Source organism: Ylistrum balloti, unplaced genomic scaffold (assembly GCF_031769215.1).
Source record: "Ylistrum balloti isolate Yb309-2 unplaced genomic scaffold, AGI_CSIRO_Ybal_v1 Utg370728, whole genome shotgun sequence".
In the NCBI taxonomy this organism is placed as follows: domain Eukaryota; kingdom Metazoa; phylum Mollusca; class Bivalvia; order Pectinida; family Pectinidae; genus Ylistrum; species Ylistrum balloti.
Genome location: NW_026782431.1, coordinates 980,733 through 1,006,241, shown reverse-complemented (window position 1 = coordinate 1,006,241; position 25,509 = coordinate 980,733). Strand labels below are relative to the sequence as shown.

The window sequence follows — 25,509 nt, the reverse complement described above, 5'->3', positions numbered from 1 at the left end:
GGTAAAATATGACTTGATGGCTAATTCCAGTGAAACATGACTTGATGGCTAATTCCGATAAAAAATGACTTTAAGGCTAATTCCAGTTAAACATGACTTTATGGCTAATTCCGGTAAAACATGACTTTAAGGCTAATTCCGGTAAAACATGACATTAAGTCTAATTCCGGTAAAACATAACTTTAAGGCAAATTCCGGTAAAACATGACTTTATGGCTAATTCCAGTAAAACATGACTTTATGGCTAATTCCGGTAAAACATGACTTTAAGTCTAATTCCAGTAAAACATGACTTTAAAGCTAATTCCGGTAAAACATGCCTTTAAGGCTAATTCCGGTAAACATTGACTTGAATTTTTATTCCGGTAAAACAAGACTTGATGGCTTATTCCGGTAAAACATGACTTTAAGGCTAAGTCCGGTAAAACATGACTTTATGGCTAATTCCGGTAAAACATGACTTTAAGGCTAATTCCGGTAAAACATGACTTTAAGGCTAATTCCGGTAAACCATGACTTGAAGGCTAAGTCCGGTAAAACATGACTTGAAGGCTAAGTCCGGTAAAACATGACTTCATGGCTAATTCCAGTAAAACAGGACTTTAAGGCTAATTCTGGTAAAACATGACTTTATGTGTAATTCCGGTAAAACATGACTTTAAGGGTAATTCCGGTAAGACATGACTTTGAGGCTAATTCCGGTAAAACATGACTTTTTGGCTAATGCCGGTAAAACATGACTTTAAGTCTAATTCCAGTAAAACATGACTTTAATGCTAATTCCGGTAAAACATGACTTAAAGGCTAATTCCGGTAAAACATGACTTGAACATTTAAGGCTAATTCCGGTAAAACATGACTTTAATTCTTATTCCTGTAAAACATGACTTTATGGCTAATTCCGGTAAAACATGACTTTATGGCTAATTCCGGTAAAACATGACTTTATGGCTAATTCCGCTAATACATTACTTGATGGGTTATTACTTTACAACATGACTTTTTGGCTAATTCCGGTAAAACATGACTTGATGGCTAATTCCGTTAAAACATGACTTTTTGGCTAATTCCGGTAAAACATGACTTTAAGTCTAATTCCGGTAAAACATGACTTTAAGGCTAATTCCGGTAAAACATGACTTTAAGGCTAAGTCCGGTAAAACATGACTTTTTGGCTAATTCCGTTAAAACATGACTTGAATTCTTATTCCGGTAAAACATGACTTGATGGCTAATTCCGTTAAAACATGACGTTTTAGCTAATTCTGGTAAAACATGACTTTAAGTCTAATTCCGGTAAAACATGACTTTAAGGCTAATTCCGGTAAAACATGACTTTAAGGCTAATTCCGGTAAAACATGACGTTTTGGCTAATTCCAGTAAAACATGACTTTTTGGCTAATTCCGGTAAAACATGACTTTATGTCTAATTCCAGTAAAACAGGACTTTAAAGCTAATTCCGGTAAAACAAGACTTGATGGCTTATTCCGGTAAAACATGACTTTTTGGCTAATTCCGGTAAAACATGACTTGAATTCTTATTCCGGTAAAACAAGACTTGATGGGTTATTCCGGTAAAACATGACTTTTTGGCTAATTCCGGTAAAACATGACTTTATGTCTAATTCCAGTAAAACAGGACTTTAAAGCTAATTCCGGTAAAACAAGACTTGATGGCTTATTCCGGTAAAACATGACGTTTTGGCTAATTCCAGTAAAACATGACTTGAAGGCTAATTCCGGTAAAACATGACTTTATGGCTAATTCCGGTAAAACATGACTTTATGGCAGCTTTAGCTCTATTGTGTTTGAATTTTGTTTTGATAAACCATAGTTATCGATTGAATAGATATTTAGCATATAAATCTGTTACATTTCAAACAAAGTCAAATAAAAGAATTGGTATAATACAAGTACATTTATTCAGTACTTGCAGCTGTTTATCTGTGTTGTTGTCCAATACAATTTTATCATTTACGTAATCGCCATAGTTTCTCACATGAATTTGGTGTTTTCAGGAAAGGCATATCGAGACTTTTACACATAATACAGCAAAGCTGCAAAGGGTACCGAGCCTTCAGGTACTCTAATCGTATTGTCGCTACTTTAACTGTAGCCCTCATCTGTCTATATCAGGTATTTATTTGTTTATATCAAACTTAATGGAAATTTTACATCTATATTATATGCTGGAAACTAAAACGTCTGGATCCTAACGAGCATATTTTATATATCTCATCAATAATTTTATCTCGATTGACCCTTGACGTGACCAATAACTATTGATTTACTGGTAATTCATCAATATTCATAGGAAACCACGCGGCACCTAATTGACTTCCAAAATCATCTAATTAATAAATCGTTGTAAACCTTCATTCTTTGGTTCAGAAATTTCGTATTTAGTTTATATCATATTTTATATCATTTTTCAGTACATTTATTAAAAGGAATTATGTTTTTATAATGATATGTGATTGATTAATCACCTTTAGATTTCAGTGGTGATTCTGGGATTGGGGACACAGGCGACAACTGAGTTAAATCGGTGGATAGCAGACGCCCGATTGGAGAACAAATCAGTAGTTCTTTACCTCTTACCAATAGAATGTATTGTGACATTCATTGATGTTGGAGAAGGTATTAGTATAAAACATACACAATACATGCCTTAAGTTTGCCGTATACTGCATGTCACATTTCAATTCCTTTGAATAGCGACACAGGTCTAATCATACACTTTGTACTAAAACTATTTGATATATGAAAATTATGAAATTCATTTAATTATGATGCCGCTGCATCTCCCTGTCTAGATTTTTTCCGATCATTTTTGTTTTTTTTAGTCGCATCCTAGGCTTCAAATTTTGGCCCTTAGCGTCACTGACGAGTCATAGAAGGACGAAACAGCTGTATGATGTAACAGCACTGACGAGTCCTAGATTGATCAGTTTTGATGACAATTGTGTGTTGACTAAAGAATACTTTTTAAGATTAATATAATTTGTATTTTAATCGTAGTAAACGCTATTATAACTAATCACTTTGCATTCCATTTCGTATGGATCTTGCATTATCCGTCTTGATGGTTTTCATAACTCGTTTTTTATGTATCGTTAATTACACACACATATATATCTTTTATGTATCATTAATCATATAGATATATATATATATCTTTTATGTATCATTAATTATATAAATATATATCTTTTATGTATCATTAATTATCTATATATATATCTTTTAGGTGTTATTGATTATATATATATATATATCTTTTATGTATCATTAATTAGATATATATATATCTTTTATGTATCATTAATTATATATATATTTTATGTATCATTAATTATCTATATATATATATCTTTTAGGTGTTATTGATTATATATATATATATATCTTTTATGTATCATTAATTATATATATATTTTATGTATCATTAATTATCTATATATATATATCTTTTAGGTGTTATTGATTATATATATATCTATCTTTTATGTATCATTAATTTTACCCATAGTATCCTTCTACGTCTCGCTGACAATATCTTCTGTGATGTCTGTTGTCAACATTTCCGAAATCCTGATTTCTTATCGGAAGAACATGGAATGCCTGTACAGAGGAGACTTTTCCGTCATTCCTAGGGAGGCTTTACAGCAGTCTGCGGTTACTGTTATGGTAAGGCCTGTATAGAGGAGACTTTTCCGTCATTCCTAGGGAGGCTTTACAGCAGTCTGCGGTTACTGTTATGGTAAGGCCATAACATCCTCAGGCGTATTGAACAGGACAAATTCATAATATTACAAAGAGTTTTGAAAGTCAAACTGTATCGAAATTTGAGTTCAATAAGGTGTGTTTTATATGTTTCAGACGACGAACTTACACTATCCAGGGTATCAGATAGCCTACTTGATTTGGAGTGAGTTATTACAATGACTAAACAGTGGACTCGTACAGTTACTTACCTTAAACAAAGTATTGTGTACTTTAATCAAATATATAGAACTGAACAAAACGTTGCCGACATGACTACGGTACATTGTAACCATCTTGTGTATTTTTGTCTATATTCTTTTTACCATCTCGTCACACTATTATCGACCTCAGTGTACCTGGGATTATAGTACAGCCGAAAAAGTTGGTCGATTCCCTACCATTTCGTACACTATGTACTTCAGTGCTAGCACGCTACACACTGGTCATTTTGCAGTCATCGAACTGTCACTTCAAACTTGACATTACCAACCTAAAGGAAATGTTCATGTATAGGCGGAACACATTTGTCTTACCAGTATAGTGGAATAAATCTGAACACATCCGAAAATCAGGGCGTCATGATTCTGTTCAATCAAACATATAAAGAAGTAGATAGTATAAAACTAGACACCATATTGTACATATGGAGAAGTAGATAGTATAAAACTAGACACCCTATTGTACATATGGAGAAGTAGATAGTATAAAACTAGACACCATATTGTACATATGGAGAAGTAGACAGTATAAAACTAGACACGATATTGTACATATGGAGAAGTAGACAGTATAAAACTAGACACCATATTGTACATATGGAGAAGTAGATAGTATAAAACTAGACACCATATTGTACATATGGAGAAGTAGACAGTATAAAACTAGACACCCTATTGTATATATGGAGAAGTAGATAGTATAAAACTAGACACCCTATTGTACATATGGAGAAGTAGACAGTATAAAACTAGACACCATATTGTACATATGGAGAAGTAGATAGTATAAAACTAGACACCATATTGTACATATGGAGAAGTAGACAGTATAAAACTAGACACCCTATTGTATATATGGAGAAGTAGATAGTATAAAACTAGACACCATATTGTACATATGGAGAAGTAGACAGTATAAAACTAGACACCCTATTGTATATATGGAGAAGTAGACAGTATAAAACTAGACACCCTATTGTACATATGGAGAAGTAGACAGTATAAAACTAGACACCCTATTGTACATATGGAGAAGTAGACAGTATAAAACTAGACACCCTATTGTACATATGGAGAAGTAGATAGTATTAAACTAGACACCCTATTGTACATATGGAGAAGTAGATAGTATAAAACTAGACACCATATTGTACATATGGAGAAGTAGACAGTATAAAACTAGACACCCTATTGTATATATGGAGAAGTAGACAGTATAAAACTAGACACCATATTGTACATATGGAGAAGTAGACAGTATAAAACTAGACACCCTATTGTACATATGGAGAAGTAGACAGTATAAAACTAGACACCCTATTGTATATATGGAGAAGTAGACAGTATAAAACTAGACACCCTATTGTACATATGGAGAAGTAGACAGTATAAAACTAGACACCCTATTGTACATATGGAGAAGTAGACAGTATAAAACTAGACACCCTATTGTACATATGGAGAAGTAGACTATAAAACTAGACACCCTATTGTACATATGGAGAAGTAGACAGTATAAAACTAGACACCCTATTGTACATATGGAGAAGTAGACAGTATAAAACTAGACACCCTATTGTACATATGGAGAAGTAGACAGTATAAAACTAGACACCCTATTGTATATATGGAGAAGTAGACAGTATAAAACTAGACACCCTATTGTATATATGGAGAAGTAGACAGTATAAAACTAGACACCATATTGTATATATGGAGAAGTAGACAGTATAAAACTAGACACCCTATTGTACATATGGAGAAGTAGATAGTATAAAACTAGACACCCTATTGTACATATGGAGAAGTAGACAGTATAAAACTAGACACCATATTTTACATATGGAGAAGTAGACAGTATAAAACTAGACACCCTATTGTACATATGGAGAAGTAGATAGTATAAAACTAGACACCATATTGTACATATGGAGAAGTAGACAGTATAAAACTAGACACCATATTGTACATATGGAGAAGTAGACAGTATAAAACTAGACACCATATTGTACATATGGAGAAAAGATGCACTACAATTCTCTCATGATGTGCTGAACTAGCACTTGTGTTCAGTTTATCTTTCTTGTTTATAAATTGTTTAAAATTATGATATTTCTTTACACAAATTACAAAACTATATGTTATTTCCACAGGCTACTCGATCCAATTATGTGTGTTGTTCTTCTCCTGTATATCCATCGCCTATTTCATAGTCCTACCGATGTTTGGGTATATACCTCTACACCGCATCCAGATATTCCTTGCATTCATGTAAGTAGCGATTATTTATATATACGGATGTCTGTAGTGAATATTATCATTCAGTGAAAACTTTCTATGTAATGTATCGATGAATAAGACCATATTTAATTCGGGTCATTTGAAGTTATGTGTTTATAACTACATATATATATTGTTCCCTTAGTTGTGTGTATTGTTGAATACGTCATTTTGGTACGTTTATAAATATATCTGACATTCCTTTTGTAATGTATCAGATACATTATTAATTTATTAAACTTACCTTTTAATTACTAATTATTACGATCAGTAATTATACGCGATGTTCACTTCAGTTTTCTTAATCTTCCAGAATAACATTTGTCATTCGCCGAATGACTTACATGCTTCAGAAATTTGTGTCCAGCAAATGGCTGTTGCAGAATCACTATCAACTTAACAAGAATTCTGAGAAGGAAGAGAAAGTGTTGTCTCTCAACAATAGGTAGGGACTGTGAGTGGCGAATACAGTAAGACAATACCGTGTTTAACATAACTCTCACGCGTGTATGTATACCGTGTTTAACATAACTCTCACGCGTGTATGTATACTTAGTTTAACATAACTCTCACGCGTGAATGTATACTTTGTTTAACATAACTCTCACGCGTGTATGTATACTTAGTTTAACATAACTCTCACGCGTGTATGTATACCGTGTTTAACATAACTCTCACGCGTGTATGTATACTTAGTTTAACGTAACTCTCACGCGTGTATGTATACTTTGTTTAACATAACTCTCACGCGTGTATGTATACTTAGTTTATTATAACTCTCACGCGTGTATGTATACCGTGTTTAACATAACTTTCACGCGTGTATGTATACCGTGTTTAACATAACTCTCACACGTGTATGTATACCCTGTTTAACATAACTCTCACGCGTGTATGTATACTTTGTTTAACATAACTCTCACGCGTGTATGCATACTTAGTTTAACATAACTCTCACGCGTGTATGTATACCGTGTTTAACATAACTCTCACGCGTGTATGTATACTTAGTTTAACGTAACTCTCACGCGTGTATGTATACTTTGTTTAACATAACTCTCACGCGTGTATGTATACTTAGTTTATTATAACTCTCACGCGTGTATGTATACCGTGTTTAACATAACTTTCACTCGTGTATGTATACCGTGTTTAACATAACTCTCACACGTGTATGTATACCGTGTTTAACATAACTCTCACGCGTGTATGTATACTTTGTTTAACATAACTCTCACGCGTGTATGTATACTTAGTTTAACATAACTTTCACGCGTGTATGTATACTTTGTTGAACATAACTCTCAGGCGTGTATGTATACTTTGTTGAACATAACTCTCACACGTGTATGTATACCGTGTTTAACATAACTCTCATCTGTATATATATACCGTGTTTAACATAACTCACACACGTGTATATATACCGTTTTTAAGATAACTCTCACCCGTGTATGTATACAGTGTTTAACATAACCCTCGCCCATATATGTATACCGTGTTTAACATAACTCTCACACGTGTATATATACCGTGTGTAACATAACTCCCAAGCGTGTATGTATACTTTGTAGAACATAACTCCCACACGTGTATGTATACCGTGTTTAACATAACACTCACGCGTGTAGGTATACTTTGTTGACCATAACTCTCACACGTGTATGTTTGCCGTGTTTAACATAACTCTCACACGTCTATGTATATTTTGCTGATCATAATCTCACGCGTGTATGTATACTTTGTTGACCATAACTCTCACACGTGTATGTTTGCCGTGTTTAACATAACTCTCACACGTGTATGTATACCGTGTTTAACATAACTCTCATCTGTGTATATATACCGTGTTTAACACAATTCTCACACGTGTATGTATACCATTTTTAACATAACTCTCACCCGTGTATGTATACAGTGTTTAACATAACCCTCACCCATATATGTATACCGTGTTTAACATAACTCCCAAGCGTGTAATCATACTTTGTTGAACATAACACTCACACGTGTATATATAACGTGTTAATCATATTTCTCACACGTGTATATATATCGTGTTTAACGTAACTCTCACACGTGTATGTATACTGTTGAACATAACACTCACACGTGTATGTATACCGTGTTTAACATAACACTCACGCGTGTATGTATACTTTGTTGAACATAACTCTCACACGTGTATGTATACCTTGTTTAACATAACTCTCATCTGTGTATATATACCGTGTTTAACATAACTCTCACACGTGTATGTATACTTAGTTTAACATAACTCTCACGCGTGTATGTATACCGTGTTTAACATAACTCTCACGCGTGTATGTATACTTAGTTTAACGTAACTCTCACGCGTGTATGTATACTTTGTTTAACATAACTCTCACGCGTGTATGTATACTTAGTTTATTATAACTCTCACGCGTGTATGTATACCGTGTTTAACATAACTTTCACGCGTGTATGTATACCGTGTTTAACATAACTCTCACACGTGTATGTATACCCTGTTTAACATAACTCTCACGCGTGTATGTATACTTTGTTTAACATAACTCTCACGCGTGTATGTATAGTTAGTTTAACATAACTCTCACGCGTGTATGTATACCGTGTTTAACATAACTCTCACGCGTGTATGTATACTTAGTTTAACGTAACTCTCACGCGTGTATGTATACTTTGTTTAACATAACTCTCACGCGTGTATGTATACTTAGTTTATTATAACTCTCACGCGTGTATGTATACCGTGTTTAACATAACTTTCACTCGTGTATGTATACCGTGTTTAACATAACTCTCACGCGTGTATGTATACCGTGTTTAACATAACTCTCACGCGTGTATGTATACTTAGTTTAACATAACTCTCACGCGTGAATGTATACTTTGTTTAACATAACTCTCACGCGTGTATGTATACCGTGTTTAACATAACTCTCACGCGTGTATGTATACTTTGTTGAACATAACTCTCACGCGTGTATGTATACTTTGTTTAACATAGCTCTCACGCGTGTATGTATACTTTATTTAACATAACTCTCACACGTGTATGTATACTTTGTAGAACAGAACTCCCACACGTGTATGTATACCGTGTTTAACATAACACTCACGCGTGTAGGTATACTTTGTTGACCATAACTCTCACACGTGTATGTTTGCCGTGTTTAACATAACTCTCACACGTCTATGTATACTTTGTTGATCATAACTCTCACGCGTGTATATATACTTTGTTGACCATAACTCTCACACGTGTATGTTTGCCGTGTTTAACATAACTCTCACACGTGTATGTATACCGTGTTTAACATAACTCTCATCTGTGTATATATACCGTGTTTAACACAATTCTCACACGTGTATGTATACCGTTTTTAACATAACTCTCACCCGTGTATGTATACAGTGTTTAACATAACCCTCACCCATATATGTATACCGTGTTTAACATAACTCCCAAGCGTGTAATCATACTTTGTTGAACATAACACTCACACGTGTATATATAACGTGTTAATCATATTTCTCACACGTGTATATATATCGTGTTTAACGTGACTCTCACACGTGTATGTATACTTTGTTGAACATAACACTCACACGTGTATGTATACCGTGTTTAACATAACACTCACGCGTGTATGTATACTTTGTTGACCATAACTCTCACGCGTGTATGTATACCGTGTTTAACATAACTGTCATCTGTGTATATATAACGTGTTAATCATAACACTCACGCGTGTTTATATACCGTGTTTAACATAACTCTCACACATGTATGTATACCGTGTTTAACATTACTCTCATCTGTGTATATATACCGTGTTTAACATAACTCTCACACGTGTATATATACCGTGTTGAACATAACTCTCACCCGTGTATGTATACAGTGTTTAACACAACTCTCACCCATATATGTATACCGTGTTTAACATAACTCTCACACATATATGTATACCATGGTTAACATAACTCTCATGCGTGTATGTATACCGTGTTTAACATAACTCTCACGAGTGTATGTATACTTTGTTGAACATAACTCTCACGAGTGTATGTATACCGTGTTTAACATAACTCTCATCTGTGTATATATACCTTGTTTAACATAACTCTCATACGTGTATGTATACCGCGTTTAACATAACTCTCACGCGTGTATATATACCGTGTGTAACATAACTCCCAAGCGTGTATGTATACTTTGTAGAACATAACTCTCACCCGTGTATGTATACCGTGTTTAACATAACTCTCACGCGTGAATGCATACAGTGTTTAACATAACTCTCACGCTTGCATTATGTGTAATTTGTATAACACAGCTAATACGTCCCACTCGGGATATTAACCTTTTCAAGTTTTCACAAATGACACACGGGTTAACCGTAACATTTATTCAAAGAATTAGAGACGACACAGCCAATATAGAAATAATCTGCATCATGCTAATGTTCTATCCTGCAAGGGCTAGTCAGAGATGTCCATGGCGTGAATATTTGAAACATAGAAGTTGACTGAGGAAAGGATGTACTGATTTATAATATTGCAAGACGCCTGATTGTATCTAAACACCGTCGTTAAAAATCGCGTGATGTGATAATCATATGAGAAATGCCACAATTTAAAGAAATGTCATAAGAAAGTTAGATGCAAATCTTTTAGCATTGCTTAACACTTAAAAAAAGGAACAATGGGATCCTCAGCATTCACATAAAATGGTAAAGTAGTAATTAAAGGGACCAAATGGACAGATTTTCATTTCATAACTGATAAATGCATTATAATATCTAAGTATCTGTTACAATTCATCAGCTTTCCAGTATTTGAAAGTTTGCACAATCGTTTTTATTAAAAACGTCAAAAATCCTAATGAAATAGGAGCGACTCAATTCATAATCCTTATCGTTCGGAAAGCGAAAACAATGTCTGCGCATGCGCGATGCGAGAAAATTTAGAAATCACAACAAAGATGGTGGATTCCAAATCGACGCGGAGGAGGTCCTAAGTCTCACTTAACTGAGAGTACTAGGAGAGAAAGGAAGAGAATTTGTGATTTTAAATGTGCGGAGATAGATAGAATAAACAAAGTGTGATGTGTGTTCCCAGAGACCATACAGGTCATGCATTTTCAAATGAATTACTGATTGTGACTCCACGTGACAAGAGTCGGCGGGTGAAAACGAGGTTCCGAAAGGTCACGTGATGAACTCGGCTATCTCCGATCCAAACAGCGAGTGCCAACCAGCGATAGGTTGGAGTTGATAATCTTTGTCAATTTTTCTCAAAGAGAAACCAAAGTAATCTGAGTAATATACAATTCCTTTTATCGTGTTATTATGTTCCTCAAAATCATTTTCATCATCGAAAAGAATATTTTGCGTGGTAATGTTATACATTGAGGGGGCGGTAACTGACATCTATCTTTTTTTTTTATTGTAGGAAAACCTACCACAACATGGCGTATTTCATGTTCTTTTACTACATTTTCATTGCACTGTTCCAAAGTCTGAAGAGAATATTTCTGGCCGTTTTCCTTGGTGTAGTATTCTATGGAAGAATCGACAGAAGTACACTTATGAATGGTTTTGAAACTCTGGACACAGGTAAGACAGATGACCATTCACTATCAGTTATGGCCAAGAAGATGATATACAATATTTACTAATAAAATTACAAAACACATATCACAGTTAGTAAAATACAGCAACAGGGATAGGGTGATATCACTCCATATTAAATATCTTTGAAGATTTCTTAAAAGTTAAAAGAGAAATAGAATTTCTCACGTCTTTTGGTGAAAGACTCCATGAGCTCCCTGGTGACTACTTTTAACATCAGACAAAGATGAAACAATTGAAACTTTGTGGAGCTAAAACATTAAGCACATTGTAAATTACAACAGCTTGATTGTATAAAACTCATTTACAAAAAAGCTACCAATTTAGGCGCTTAAACATATCACATGAAAGTGTAAAGAAATCACAGTTTATAGTAATTCAGACTCTCTTATTTTACGACATCCTTTTTTGACACTGTTGTCCCAGACATTGGAGCAGTAATCCAAGTGTGAGCTAATTAAACAATTATAAACATCATACAAGATCACTGACTTATAATTGGTCTTTTTCGTCTAAAAATTTGACATGAAAACTTTATACAGATTTCGTTGACTTCACACCAATTTGATATAAACAAGGCATCATAATGATGGTCCTGGCTCACAATGTCTGATGATTTTTTATGGGTCTGCTCTGTAGTATCTTCTGTAGACATGTACACGTCACAATGGTTTGTAGCTGTTGGGGGACATAAAATCATTATTCCAATAGTCTTTGGTAATTCGTGAGAAAAAGAGATTTTGCTGTTCTAATCATAGACGTTACTGTATTTCTCCACTTACAGTGTAAGTCAATATGTCCCTCACGCCTGTTCTGTATTTGTAAAGCTACATTTATGATATCATGCAACCATTTGGGGAAAACGTACCCTCCTTTCCCTAATATTTCCACTGAAAGCCCCGGGGTCGAAATCTTTCATATATCTATATTGATTTTGGGGGGGAGGGGGGGGGAGGTTGATGGGATATAGTAGGAACTTCTGTAGTTGATATCTTCTCAGGTTTGGTAGACCATATCTATACATGTTCCGTCCTCATGCTGAACTCTTGTCTCTTGTAGGGACTGTTATAAGCTTTGTCATGTCGAGATTTTCTCACATAATATGACGCAGCTGACTATCGATACGGCTCTCCGGTAAAGTGTTAATGTTAAAATCTCCCATGACCGTAATTCCTTCAAAATCACAAAATGATTTGTCAGGCACCGTTTCTAGAGATTCAACCAATGTCTGTGTTGTGGGTTCTATAAACAACGATGAATAGTTTTGAATGTATTTCAATCCTCTTGAATCCCATGTTTTCTACATGTAAGTCGTCTCTCCTGACGAAACGACAATTGTTTTCTTTACATAACATTTTACGCAACCACCAGCTTTTGATTTTCTGTAAAGACGAAAATGTCATAGCCATCGATTTGGCCGTCCTGGTCCAGGTCACAGGCACTCGAGGCCAGGATATTATTTTTTAAACATTGATTTTTGTTTTAGCACTCATGACTGACGTTATTTAAACGAAATATCAGCAGAATTCAAGTTTATGTGCCGGTTGACAAATCCGAGGTCCACGGTCATTAAAAATACACAAGGCAAGCAACTCCAGATTTTAAAAAATCGACCCCTCGCTTGGAAACTGGCTCAAAAAAAGTAGTTATGATAAGTTCCTTGTAAAACAATATGTATCCGTAGGTAGTGTGTATATTTACCTTTTATTTGGTGCATAACATTACAGGCAACGAGAAATTCACAATACGTACATGAGATTAACATCTCAATAACCGGAGATTTTATCGTCTATGTAATTATCTTTGACGGAAGTAACATGCCATTTCAAGGGCGGTCACCCCGACTTTTTGGGAGAGGAGTTCCGGATAGCACTATACCAGTGAACAGGTAAGAAAGGTTCCGATGTCATTACGCGCGTAACTTCAAAATAGATATTTTTATTTCTACAAATACATTTGCGGGGATGGAAAAATAATGGCTGGGCAAAGAAAGTCCACATTTGCCAACTCGGATACAATATCATGGTAAGGGATTATACAGAATGCATCAACTTTCAATCAAGCTGGTGGTAATGAGAATTTTTTTTAAAAAAAAAATCGAAAAAAAATCATGCAGATAATGAAAAAAGGGCGCAATTTATGAAAAATATCGTGGGGGAAATATATTAACTTAGAAATTGGAAATTAAATGATTTTTTCCATAGTGATTTTTGTCAAGTTATTGAGAATATTTGAAAAGAGGCGCAATTTATGAAAAATATCGTTCCTTAGATAAAGCCCTACACCGTTTGCAGCAAAAAAAAAAAAAAAAAAATACATTGACCTTTATTCAAGGTCACTTTGGTCCAATGTGTTGATTTTTTAAACGACTTATTCCGATTAACCAAAAGTCCAGGGATCATGATGTTTGTTAAAATGTTTCTTGGGTGAAGGGCAACAAAGTTTAAGAAAAGATATTACTTTGACATTATATTCAAGGTCATGGATAAACCCTTAAATAACATCTTCTGATAACCAAAAAGGCCTTGGGTCATGATATTTGGTCAGGAAGTCCATTGTATGGATGTTTGCCAAAACATACAGTACCTGTAGCAATACAAGCCCTTTGGGCCTCTTGGTTAATAAGTAATATGTATTTCTTTTCAAATATTCTCAATAACTTGACAAAAATCACTATGGAAAAAATCATTTAATTTCCAATTTCTAAGTTAATATATTTCCCCCACGATATTTTTCATAAATTGCGCCCTTTTTTCATTATCTGCATGATTTTTTTCTATTTTTTTTTTGAAAAAAAAATTCTCATTACCGCCAGCTTGATTGAAAGTTGATGCATTCTGTATAATCTTCTCATTGACCTGTTTAGTCTAGTTGATAAAATATAAATATGACATCATGTCCATTGACCTGTTTAGTCAAGTGTAGAATATTAATGCGACATCATGTTCATGTGACATCATGTCCATTGATTTGTTAAGTCTAGTGTAAAATATTGATGTGACATCATGTCCATTGACCTGTTTAGTCTAGTGTAGAATATTGATGTGACATCATGTCCATTGACATGTTTAGTCTAGTGTAGAATATTGATGTGACATCATGTCCATTGACCTGTTTAGTCTAGTGTAGAATATTGATGTGACATCATGTCCATTGACATGTTTAGTCTAGTGTAGAATATTGATGTGACATCATGTCCATTGACCTGTTCAGTCTAGTGTAGAATATTGATGTGACATCATGTCCATTGACCTGTTTAGTCTAGTGTAGAATATTGATGTGACATCATGTCCATTGACCATGTGATTCTACTGAAGAATATTGAAGTGACATCATGTCCATTGACCTGTTTAGTCTAGTGTAGAATATTGATGTGACATCATGTCCATTGACCTGTTTAGTCTAGTGTAGAATATTGATGTGACATCATGTCCATTGACCTGTTTAGTCTAGTGTAGAATATTGATGTGACATCATGTCCATTGACCTGTTTAGTCTAGTGTAGAATATTGATGTGACATCATGTCCATTGACCTTTTTAGTCTAGTGTAGAATATTGATGTGACATCATGTCCATTGACCTGTTTAGTCTATTGTAGAATATTGATGCGACATCATGTCCATTGACCTGTGTGACATCACGTCCATTGACCTGTTTAGTCTAGTGTAGAATATTGATGTGACATCATGTCCATTGACCTGTTTAGTCTAGTGTAGAATATTGATGTGACATCATGTCCATTGACCTGTTTAGTCTAGTGTAGAATATTGATGTGACATCATGTCCATTGACCTGTTTAGTCTAGTGTAGAATATTGATGTGACATCATGTCCATTCACCTGTTTAGTCTAGTGTAGAATATTGATGTGACATCATGTCCATTGACCTGTTTAGTCTAGTGTAGAATATTGATGTGACATCCTGTCTATTGACCTGTTTTGTCTAGTGTAGAATATTGATGTGACATCCTGTCCATTGACATGTTCAGTCTAGTGTAGAATGTTGATGTTACATCATGTCCATTGACCTGTTTAGTCTAGTGTAGAATATTGATGCGACATCATGTTCATTGACCATGTGATTCTAGTGTAGAATATTGATGTGACATCACGTCCATTGACATGTTTTGTCTAGTGTAGAATATTGATGTGACATCATGTCCATTGACCTGTTTAGTCTAGTGTAGAATATTGATGTGACATCATGTCCATTGACCTGTTTAGTCTAGTGTAGAATATTGATGTGACATCATGTTCATTGACCTGTTTAGTCTAGTATAGAATATTGATGTCACCTCATGTCTATTAACCTGTTTAGTCTAGTGTAGAACATTGATGTGACATCGTGTCCATTGACCTGTTTAGTCTAGTGTAGAATATTGATGTGATATCATGTCCATTGACCTATTTAGTTTAGTGTAGAATATTGATGTGACATCATGTCCATTGAGCTGTTTAGTCTAGTGTAAAACATTGATGTAACATCATGTCCATTGACCTGTTTAGTCTATTGTAGAATATTGATGTGACATCATGTCCATTGACCTGTTTAGTCTAGTGTAGAATATTGATGTGACATCATGTCCATTGACCTGTTTAGTCTAGTGTAGAATATTGATGTGACATCATGTCCATTGACCTGTTTAGTCTAGTGTAGAATATTGATGTGACATCATGTCCATTGACCTGTTTAGTCTAGTGTAGAATATTGATGTGACATCATGTCCATTGACCAGGTGATTCTAGTGTAGAATATTGATGTGACATCATGTCCATTGACCTGTTTAGTCTAGTGTAGAATATTGATGTGACATCATGTCCATTGACCTGTTTAGTCTAGTGTAGAATATTGATGTGACATCATGTCCATTGACCTGTTTAGTCTAGTGTAGAATATTGATGTGACATCATGTCCATTGACCTGTTTAGTCTAGTGTAGAATATTGATGTGACATCACGTCCATTGACCTATTTAGTCCATGTCCATTGACCTGTTTAGAGAATATTGAAGTGACATCACGTCCATTGATCTTTTTTTGTCTTATGTAGAATATTGATGTGACATCATGTCCATTGACCATTGTCCATTGACCTGTTTAGTCTAGTGTAGAATATTGATGTGACATCATGTCCATTGACCTGTTTAGTCTAGTGTAGAATATTGATGTGACATCATGTCCATTGACCTGTTTAGTCTAGTGTAGAATATTGATGTGACATCATGTCCATTGACCTGTTTAGTCTAGTGTAGAATATTGATGTGACATCATGTCCATTGACCTGTTTAGTCTAGTGTAGAATATTGATGTGACATCATGTCCATTGACCTGTTTAGTCTAGTGTAGAATATTGATGTGACATCATGTCCATTGACCTGTTTAGTCTAGTGTAGAATATTGATGTGACATCATGTCCATTGACCTGTTTAGTCTAGTGTAGAATATTGATGTGACATCATGTCCATTGACCTGTAGAATATTGATGTGACATCATGTCCATTGACCTGTTTAGTCTAGTGTAGAATATTGATGTGACATCATGTCCATTGACCTGTTTAGTCTAGTGTAGAATATTGATGTGACATCATGTCCATTGACCTGTTTAGTCTAGTGTAGAATATTGATGTGACATCATGTCCATTGACCTGTTTAGTCTAGTGTAGAATATTGATGTGACATCATGTCCATTGACCTGTTTAGTCTAGTGTAGAATATTGATGTGACATCATGTCCATTGACCTGTTTAGTCTAGTGTAGAATATTGATATGACATCATGTCCATTGACCATGTGATTCTAGTATAGAATATTGATGTGACATCATCTCCATTGAACTGTTTAGTCTAGTGTAGAATATGGATGTGACATCATGTCCATTGACCTGTTTAGTCTAGTGTAGAATATTGATGTGACATCATGTCCATTGACCTGTTTAGTCTAGTGTAGAATATTGATGTGACATCATGTCCATTGACCTGTTTAGTCTAGTGTAGAATATTGATGTGACATCATGTCCATTGACCAGGTGATTCTAGTGTAGAATATTGATGTGACATCATGTCCATTGACCTGTTTAGTCTAGTGTAGAATATTGATGTGACATCATGTCCATTGACCTGTTTAGTCTAGTGTAGAATATTGATGTGACATCATGTCCATTGACCTGTTTAGTCTAGTGTAGAATATTGATGTGACATCATGTCCATTGACCTGTTCCATTGACCTGTTTAGTCTAGTGTAGAATATTGATGTGACATCATGTCCATTGACCTGTTTAGTCTAGTGTAGAATATTGATGTGACATCATGTCCATTGACCTGTTTAGTCTAGTGTAGAATATTGATGTGACATCATGTCCATTGACCTGTTTAGTCTAGTGTAGAATATTGATGTGACATCATGTCCATTGACCTGTTTAGTCTAGTGTAGAATATTGATGTGACATCATGTCCATTGACCTGTTTAGTCTAGTGTAGAATATTGATGTGACATCATGTCCATTGACCTGTTTAGTCTAGTGTAGAATATTGATGTGACATCATGTCCATTGACCTGTTTAGTCTAGTGTAGAATATTGATGTGACATCATGTCCATTGACCTGTTTAGTCTAGTGTAGAATATTGATGTGACATCATGTCCATTGACCTGTTTAGTCTAGTGTAGAATATTGATGTGACATCATGTCCATTGACCTGTTTAGTCTAGTGTAGAATATTGATGTGACATCATGTCCATTGACCTGTTTAGTCTAGTGTAGAATATTGATGTGACATCATGTCCATTGACCTGTTTAGTCTAGTGTAGAATATTGATGTGACATCATGTCCATTGACCTGTTTATTCTAGTGTAGAATATTGATGTGACATCATGTCCATTGACCTGTTTATTCTAGTGTAGAATATTGATGTGACATCATGTCCATTGACCTGTTTAGTCTAGTGTAGAATATTGATGTGACATCATGTCCATTGACCTGTTTAGTCTAGTGTAGAATATTGATGTGACATCATGTCCATTGACCTGTTTAGTCTAGTGTAGAATATTGATGTGACATCATGTCCATTGACCTGTTTAGTCTAGTGTAGAATATTGATGTGACATCATGTCCATTGACCTGTTTAGTCTAGTGTAGAATATTGATGTGACATCATGTCCATTGACTTGTTTAGTCTAGTGTAGAATATTGATGTGACATCATGTCCATTGACCTGTTTAGTCTAGTGTAGAATATTGATGTGATATCATGTCCATTGACAAGGTGATTCTAGTGTAGAATATTGTTGTGACATCATGTCCATTGACCTATTTAGTCTAGTGTAGAATATTGATGTGACATCATGTCCATTGACCAGGTGATTCTAGTGTAGAATATTGATGTGACATCATGTCCATTGACCTGTTTAGTCTAGTGTAGAATATTGATGTGACATCATGTCCATTGACCTGTTTAGTCTAGTGTAGAATATTGATGTGACATCATGTCCATTGACCTGTTTAGTCTAGTGTAGAATATTGATGTGACATCATGTCCATTGACCTGTTTAGTCTAGTGTAGAATATTGATGTGACATCATGTCCATTGACCTGGTGATTCTAGTGTAGAATATTGATGTGACATCATGTCCATTGACCTGTTTAGTCTAGTGTAGAATATTGATGTGACATCGCGTTCATTGACTTGTTTAGTCTAGTGTAGAATATTGATGTGACATCATGTCCATTGACCTGTTTAGTCTAGTGTAGAATATTGATGTGACATCATGTCCATTGACCTGTTTAGTCTAGTGTAGAATATTGATGTGACATCATGTTCATTGACCTGTTCAGTCTAGTGTAGAATATTGATGTGACGTCATGTCTATTGACCTATTTCGTCTAGTGTAGAATATTGATGTGACATCATGTCCATTGACCTGTTTAGTCTAGTGTAGAATATTGATGTGACATCACGTCCATTGACCAGGTGATTCTAGTGTAGAATATTGATGTGACATCATGTCCATTGACCTGTTTTTTTTGTCAAGTGTAGAATATTGATGTGACATCATGTCCATTGACCAGTTTAGTCTAGTGTAGAATATTGATGTGACATCATGTCCATTGACCTGTTTAGTCTAGTGTAGAATATTGATGTGACATCATGTCCATTGACCTGTTTAGTCTAGTGTAGAATATTGATGTGACATCATGTCCATTGACCTGTTTAGTCTAGTGTAGAATATTGATGTGACATCATGTCCATTGACCTGTTTAGTCTAGTGTAGAATATTGATGTGACATCATGTCCATTGACCTGTTTAGTCTAGTGTAGAATATTGATGTGACATCATGTCCATTGACCTGTTTAGTCTAGTGTAGAATATTGATGTGACATCATGTCCATTGAACTGTTTAGTCTAGTGTAGAATATGGATGTGACATCATGTCCATTGACCATGTGATTCTAGTGTAGAATATTAATGTGAGATCATGTCCATTGACCTGTTTATTCTAGTGTAGAATATTGATGTGACATGATGTCCATTGACCTGTTTAGTCTAGTGTAGAATATTGATGTGACATCATGTCCATTGACCTGTTTAGTCTAGTATAGAATATTGATGTGACATCATGTCCATTGACCTGTTTAGTCTAGTGTAGAATATTGATGTGACATCATGTCCATTGACCTGTTTAGTCTAGTGTAGAATATTGATGTGACATCATGTCCATTGACCTGTTTAGTCTAGTGTAGAATATTGATGTGACATCATGTCCATTGACCTGTTTAGTCTAGTGTAGAATATTGATGTGACATCATGTCCATTGACCTGTTTAGTCTAGTGTAGAATATTGATGTGACATCATGTCCATTGACCTGTTTAGTCTAGTGTAGAATATTGATGTGACATCATGTCCATTGACCTGTTTAGTCTAGTGTAGAATATTGATGTGACGTCTGGTCCATTGACCTGTTTAGTCTAGCGTAGAATATTGATGTGACATTATGTCCATTGAAATGTTCAGTCTAGTGTAGAATATTGATGTGACATCATGTCCATTGACCTGTTTAGTCTAGTGTAGAATATTGATGTGACATCATGTCCATTGACCTGTTTAGTCTAGTGTAGAATATTGATGTGACGTCATGTCCATTGACCTGTTTAGTCTAGTGTAGAATATTGATGTGACATCATGTCCATTGACCTGTTTAGTCTAGTGTAGAATATTGATGTGACATCATGTCCATTGACCTGTTTAGTCTAGTGTAGAATATTGATGTGACATCATGTCCATTGACCTCTAGTGTAGAATATTGATGTGTCATCATGTCCATTGACCTGTTTAGTCTAGTGTAGAATATTGATGTGACATCATGTCCATTGACGTGTTTAGTCTAGTGTAGAATATTGATGTGACATCATGTCCATTGACCTGTTTAGTCTAGTGTAGAATATTGATGTGACATCATGTCCATTGACCTGTTTAGTCTAGTGTAGAATATTGATGTGACATCATGTCCATTGACCTGTTTAGTCTAGTGTAGAATATTGATGTGACATCATGTCCATTGACCTGTAGAATATTGATGTGACGTCACGTCCATTCACCTGTTTAGTCTAGTGTAGAATATTGATGTGACATCATGTCCATTGACCTGTTTAGTCTAGTGTAGAATATTGATGTGACATCATGTCCATTGACCTGTTTAGTCTAGAGTAGAATATTGATGTGACATCATGTCCATTGACCTGTTTAGTCTAGTGTAGAATATTGATGTGACATCATGTCCATTGATTTGTTAAGTCTAGTGTAAAATATTGATGTGACATCATGTCCATTGACCTGTTTAGTCTAGTGTAGAATATTGATGTGACATCATGTCCATTGACCAGGTGATTCTAGTGTAAAATATTGATGTGACATCATGTCCATTGACCATGTGATTCTAGTGTAGAATATTGATGTGACGTCATGTCCATTGACCTGTTTAGTCTAGTGTAGAATATTGATGTGACATCATGTCACAACGTACATCACGTTTCACACACTGTGTTATGTTATCAAATATTGATGTGACATCACCGTCCATTGACATGTTTAGTCTAGTGTAAATATTGATGTGACATCATGCAATTGACTTGGTTGTATTCTAGTGTAAACGTATTGATGTGACATAGCCCATTGCGACGGTTTTCTAGTGTAGAAATTGATGTGACCGATCCTGGCCTTCTCATTGGCTGAAATATCGAAAAGAGTTAGATACCTCTAGCGGCAATTTTCTGCGTTAATAATGCCGCGATTTTTTAAATCGCTATTTTACAAGCATCCAAAATTAGTTTATTTTTTAATAACAATACGATTACTATATATTTCAAAAAAGAGATAATAAATTTTGAACAATATATTTGACGGAATTCTCGACATGACGTAAGCGTACAGAACACTGTACGTGCGAGTTGGCGCCATGATAAGAAGCTAGTCTGGGGGCTTGGTTTGAATTATCAACTAACAGCACTTATAAACAAACAAAACTTACAAACAGAACATCAATTTTGCTTTAATATTTGTCGTTGTGGCAAGATCTTCTTAATATATAACATTACTTTACCTCATTAGACGTCACAAAATTTGACTGTTCGTCCTACGCGCACACCCGCCGATATGACACTTTTTCAGGATTTTCACACCCACCGCCATGACACTTTTTCAAGTTTTTGTAGATAAAAAGTTTGCGCTTCGTGGGCAAGGTACATTTGGTGCTCATGATTTATTAATAATATATTTTTAATACTGTACTGATCATGATGTTGACTTTGTTATAACTTGTATTTTTTGCCTTTTAGTTTTATTTGATGAAGGTTGATTGTGCTGATTTTTCAAGGATTGTTAATGTGTATCAAAGTGCCTTGAAATGAAAATATTCCTTCAAACAAAGCGTGTATAAAAAATCCCAAAATATTCACGTTTATAATTATCAATTAACTAACACGAAATATTTCCATAACATATTTATTCATTTAGTGTGTCATGGTGACATTATCTAATGCATTGGAGATAAGAAATAGTAGTAGCTATAGTGAAAATATTGTAAATTTTGTATATGTAAGTCTGGTTTAATCTCATAGAACTATGCCTTTATAGACATAATTACTGTAAGAAAAGTCTAACCATGATACCCATGATACTTCAAGGAAGATAGGCATGTAAATATATTTAATGTAATTACTTACACTTTTATCTATCTGAAATGCTGTGTACGCCTTATCTACTTTCCTCAACTACAAATTTAATTATAATAAGTAAGGACTATTACTTTGCAATACATTCAAAATAAAGAAGTAGGTATAAAGTCCTTTCGATTTGTCTAAATCCTCATATTGATAGGATAGTAATTGCAACATCTTGGGTATTTCAAAGGTTTTATTTAGTCAACTTCATCATAGAGCTATTTATCATTTGGCTTGTTGGCGATAAATATATGGTTGTGTATATTTTGTTATTGTTTTTTACATATTTATATTTATTCACATTATTGTCGTCAAATTTGAAATAAGAATTAAAGAAGATATAAAATCGCTTAAAATTAAGAAAAATAGCCTCTGGATCTCTTATTTTAGTCATTTTTGCATTCCAAAGTGTAGGAGTATGGGGAAAGTAATATAGCTTAGCGGTTATTTGTGAACATTTTTCAATACGTTTAGCCTCTCAGTACTTTCAGTACTTTGATTTGTTTTAGGATTCAATAGTTGTACATTGTATTAAGTGTCATGTTACCAGTATAACACAGTGCTCCTTATTTACAAAAACAACAACGTTTTGGCTAACATATATAATTTTGTACATATTATCAACTATACTGTTGCAGTTCATACCGCTTATATAATATCGTAACCACAACAGCATTTTGTGTCCCTTGCGTAATGATTTGTTAATTCAACCCGGATACTATTTTATGCTGCAGTTTTATAAGATACAGTATCACATATGTCTCATAACGTAGTTGTCAGGAAATTACAGGTTGTAGGGTATAATGTGATGTAGATGTATATGTGATGTAGATGTGTATGTGATGTAGATGTGTATGTGATGTAGGTGTGTATCTGATGTAGATGTATATGTGATGTAGATGTGCATGTGATGTAGATGTGTATATGATGTAGATGTGTATGTGATGTAGATGTGTATGTGATATAGATGTGTATGTGATGTGGATGTGTACGTGATGTGGATGTGTACGTGATATAGATGTGTACGTGATGCAGATGTGTATGTAATGTAGGAATATGTGTTCTGTAGATTTATACATAAACTTTATTTGACGTGTCACGTGTTACATTGTAACTACTCTGACTGGTTTACTTTAATAGCTCCTTTATCATTGTTTGCCATGCTACCTGTTCACAGATGATAATATGATCTTAACTGCTCCAAAGTGGTGTGTGACATCTGTAACCATATATATACAATGTATGGAGTAGACTTCAGCTAGGACCTGTTTTACCACTGTCGATTCAGAGATGTGGAAGTCATTCACCTTCTAATCTCTACATGTCTACAAACTGTTTATCGGCCAAATAATCACTCTAACACAACGTGTAAAGACAGGGAGCATTTAGATAAACAACAGGAAGATCATCTCGTTTTCAAAAACGATTAGGAAAGTTTGCTTCAAATTAAGTCTAAATATGAGGCATTGTCCATGTACATCGGCCATCTGCTAAAATAAAATTTATTGCTCACATCCAACTTGAAAATGAACTGGACAACTTTTAATTAAAACCACTATGACGAGCATAAATCTGACCATTATTCTAGTTAAACTCTAATTGATGACGTCTTGTATTCAAATAACAAGAATTTTTATTGATCACGTCCATCATATATACCATCTAGAAATGAAACACACTACAGACTTCTAAATCAGACGATTGTCTCGATCTTTTCCTACAAACAAACCAACAACCAAGCTGAATGATAAACGTAATGATTTCAATTTCCCTATTGTGAATCTCCCATTATTGGATAGCAACACTCCTGCAACCCCAACCTATGGCGTTTATATACTACAGTTGATTCGATATTCAAGGGCCTGTTCTCATTCTCTTGATTTTCGTGAAAGAAACCGTCAACTGACAGACGAACTCAGAACACGGGGTTTCGAAAGATGTAGTAGTTCTGTGGTCGTCATAGTGATCTCACTGAGAAACATTCTATTTTTTGTGCGACATGATGCTGGAAGTGGTTGATGCTCGTTAGTTTTCCTGTTGGTTCCATTGTTGTATACTTTGTTCTCATTTGAGAACATGACATTACTTACTTGGATTGGCCAAGGTTAACATGGCGGGTATTGTCGATGAAGCAAAGGACGCTTACTCTTCCGGAACACCTGGCCTTATTCTCCTCGCGCTCTTTCAGAAGTCACCATATAAGAATATGTTTTGTTCATATTTTTTCTATCTTGATTAAATTTTAGTTTGGATTATAAATAAGTTGACATGTTGGTATTTTATTTTGTTGTTGTAGTTGAGGTTCCTATCATCAGTGAGGAATCCTGGATGGACAAAATACTTCAGTTGTATTGTTCTTTCGGCATAAATACTGATAGCTCAGGGTAA

At 34.7% G+C, this 25,509-nt stretch overlaps 1 protein-coding gene across 1 annotated transcript; it reads left to right on the top strand.

The window, feature by feature from the left end:
* Positions 1-2,021: 2,021 nt before the first annotated feature.
* LOC132557808 (stimulated by retinoic acid gene 6 protein-like) lies at positions 2,022-25,509 on the top strand (the record flags this gene model as incomplete). The annotated part of the gene is made up of 8 exons (XM_060222337.1): positions 2,022-2,139; positions 2,499-2,643; positions 3,536-3,693; positions 3,886-3,934; positions 6,143-6,260; positions 6,583-6,714; positions 11,733-11,896; positions 25,418-25,509. Coding segments are annotated over 8 exons (976 nt in total), but the record flags the coding sequence as incomplete, so codon positions are not given.